The sequence below is a fragment of the Numida meleagris genome, chromosome 13 (assembly GCF_002078875.1).
Source record: "Numida meleagris isolate 19003 breed g44 Domestic line chromosome 13, NumMel1.0, whole genome shotgun sequence".
Taxonomy (NCBI): Eukaryota; Metazoa; Chordata; class Aves; order Galliformes; family Numididae; genus Numida; species Numida meleagris.
In genome coordinates this window covers 2590702-2591295 of record NC_034421.1, presented here as the reverse complement: position 1 = coordinate 2591295, position 594 = coordinate 2590702, and the positions used below count along the sequence as shown (strand labels likewise).

The following is a 594-nucleotide window of genomic DNA, read 5'->3' as shown; positions in this document are numbered from 1 at the left end:
CCCGTCCCATCCCGCCCGCCCCCTCGGGGCTCCGCGAGGGCCCCGTTCTCCCGCAGCGAGGGGCGCGGCGCCGCTCCTACCTGCGAGCTTGAAGGGCTGCGTGTCCGCGCTCACCCCGCAGCCCGAGGGGATGAGCGGCGCGGGGGTGACCACGGAGGCCGCGCAGGAGCCGCTCAGTAATCCATCGATGGAGAAGGGCACGGAGGCGGCCGCCGACTGCAGCTGGTGGCCGGCCAGCTCGTAGACGTGGTGGTGGCCGAGCGGGTAAGGGAAGCCCACCATGCCCCCGAACTGGGCATGGGGATGCTCCAGGATGCGGCTGTCCATCATGGGGGCGGCTCTAGCGAGGCGGGGGGTGCCGGGGGGGCTGCCGGCGGCTCCGGGGGTGCTGGCGGCGGGGCGGCTGCGGCCGGGGGTGCTGCTGCCGGAGGAGGCGGCGCGGCGAGGGGCTCATGCTGCAGGGCGCCCGGGCGCTTTAACTTTATCAACATCAGGCTCCCAATAATTAGCTCAGGCTGGGGGAATTTGGGACCAATAAGAAACGTTAATCGGTCCTGACGTCAGAGACGTGCCAGTGTGGGGAGCGAACGTTTT

At 70.5% G+C, this 594-nt stretch overlaps 1 protein-coding gene across 1 annotated transcript in view; it reads right to left on the bottom strand.

The window, feature by feature from the left end:
* Positions 1–362, bottom strand: part of UNCX (UNC homeobox) — a 4846-nt gene extending 4484 nt beyond the window's left edge. The window contains exon 1 of the mRNA XM_021411744.1: positions 81–362. Coding sequence (XP_021267419.1) covers positions 81–330 — 250 coding nt within the window. The 5' untranslated portion in view covers positions 331–362. The remainder of the gene's footprint in view (positions 1–80) is intronic.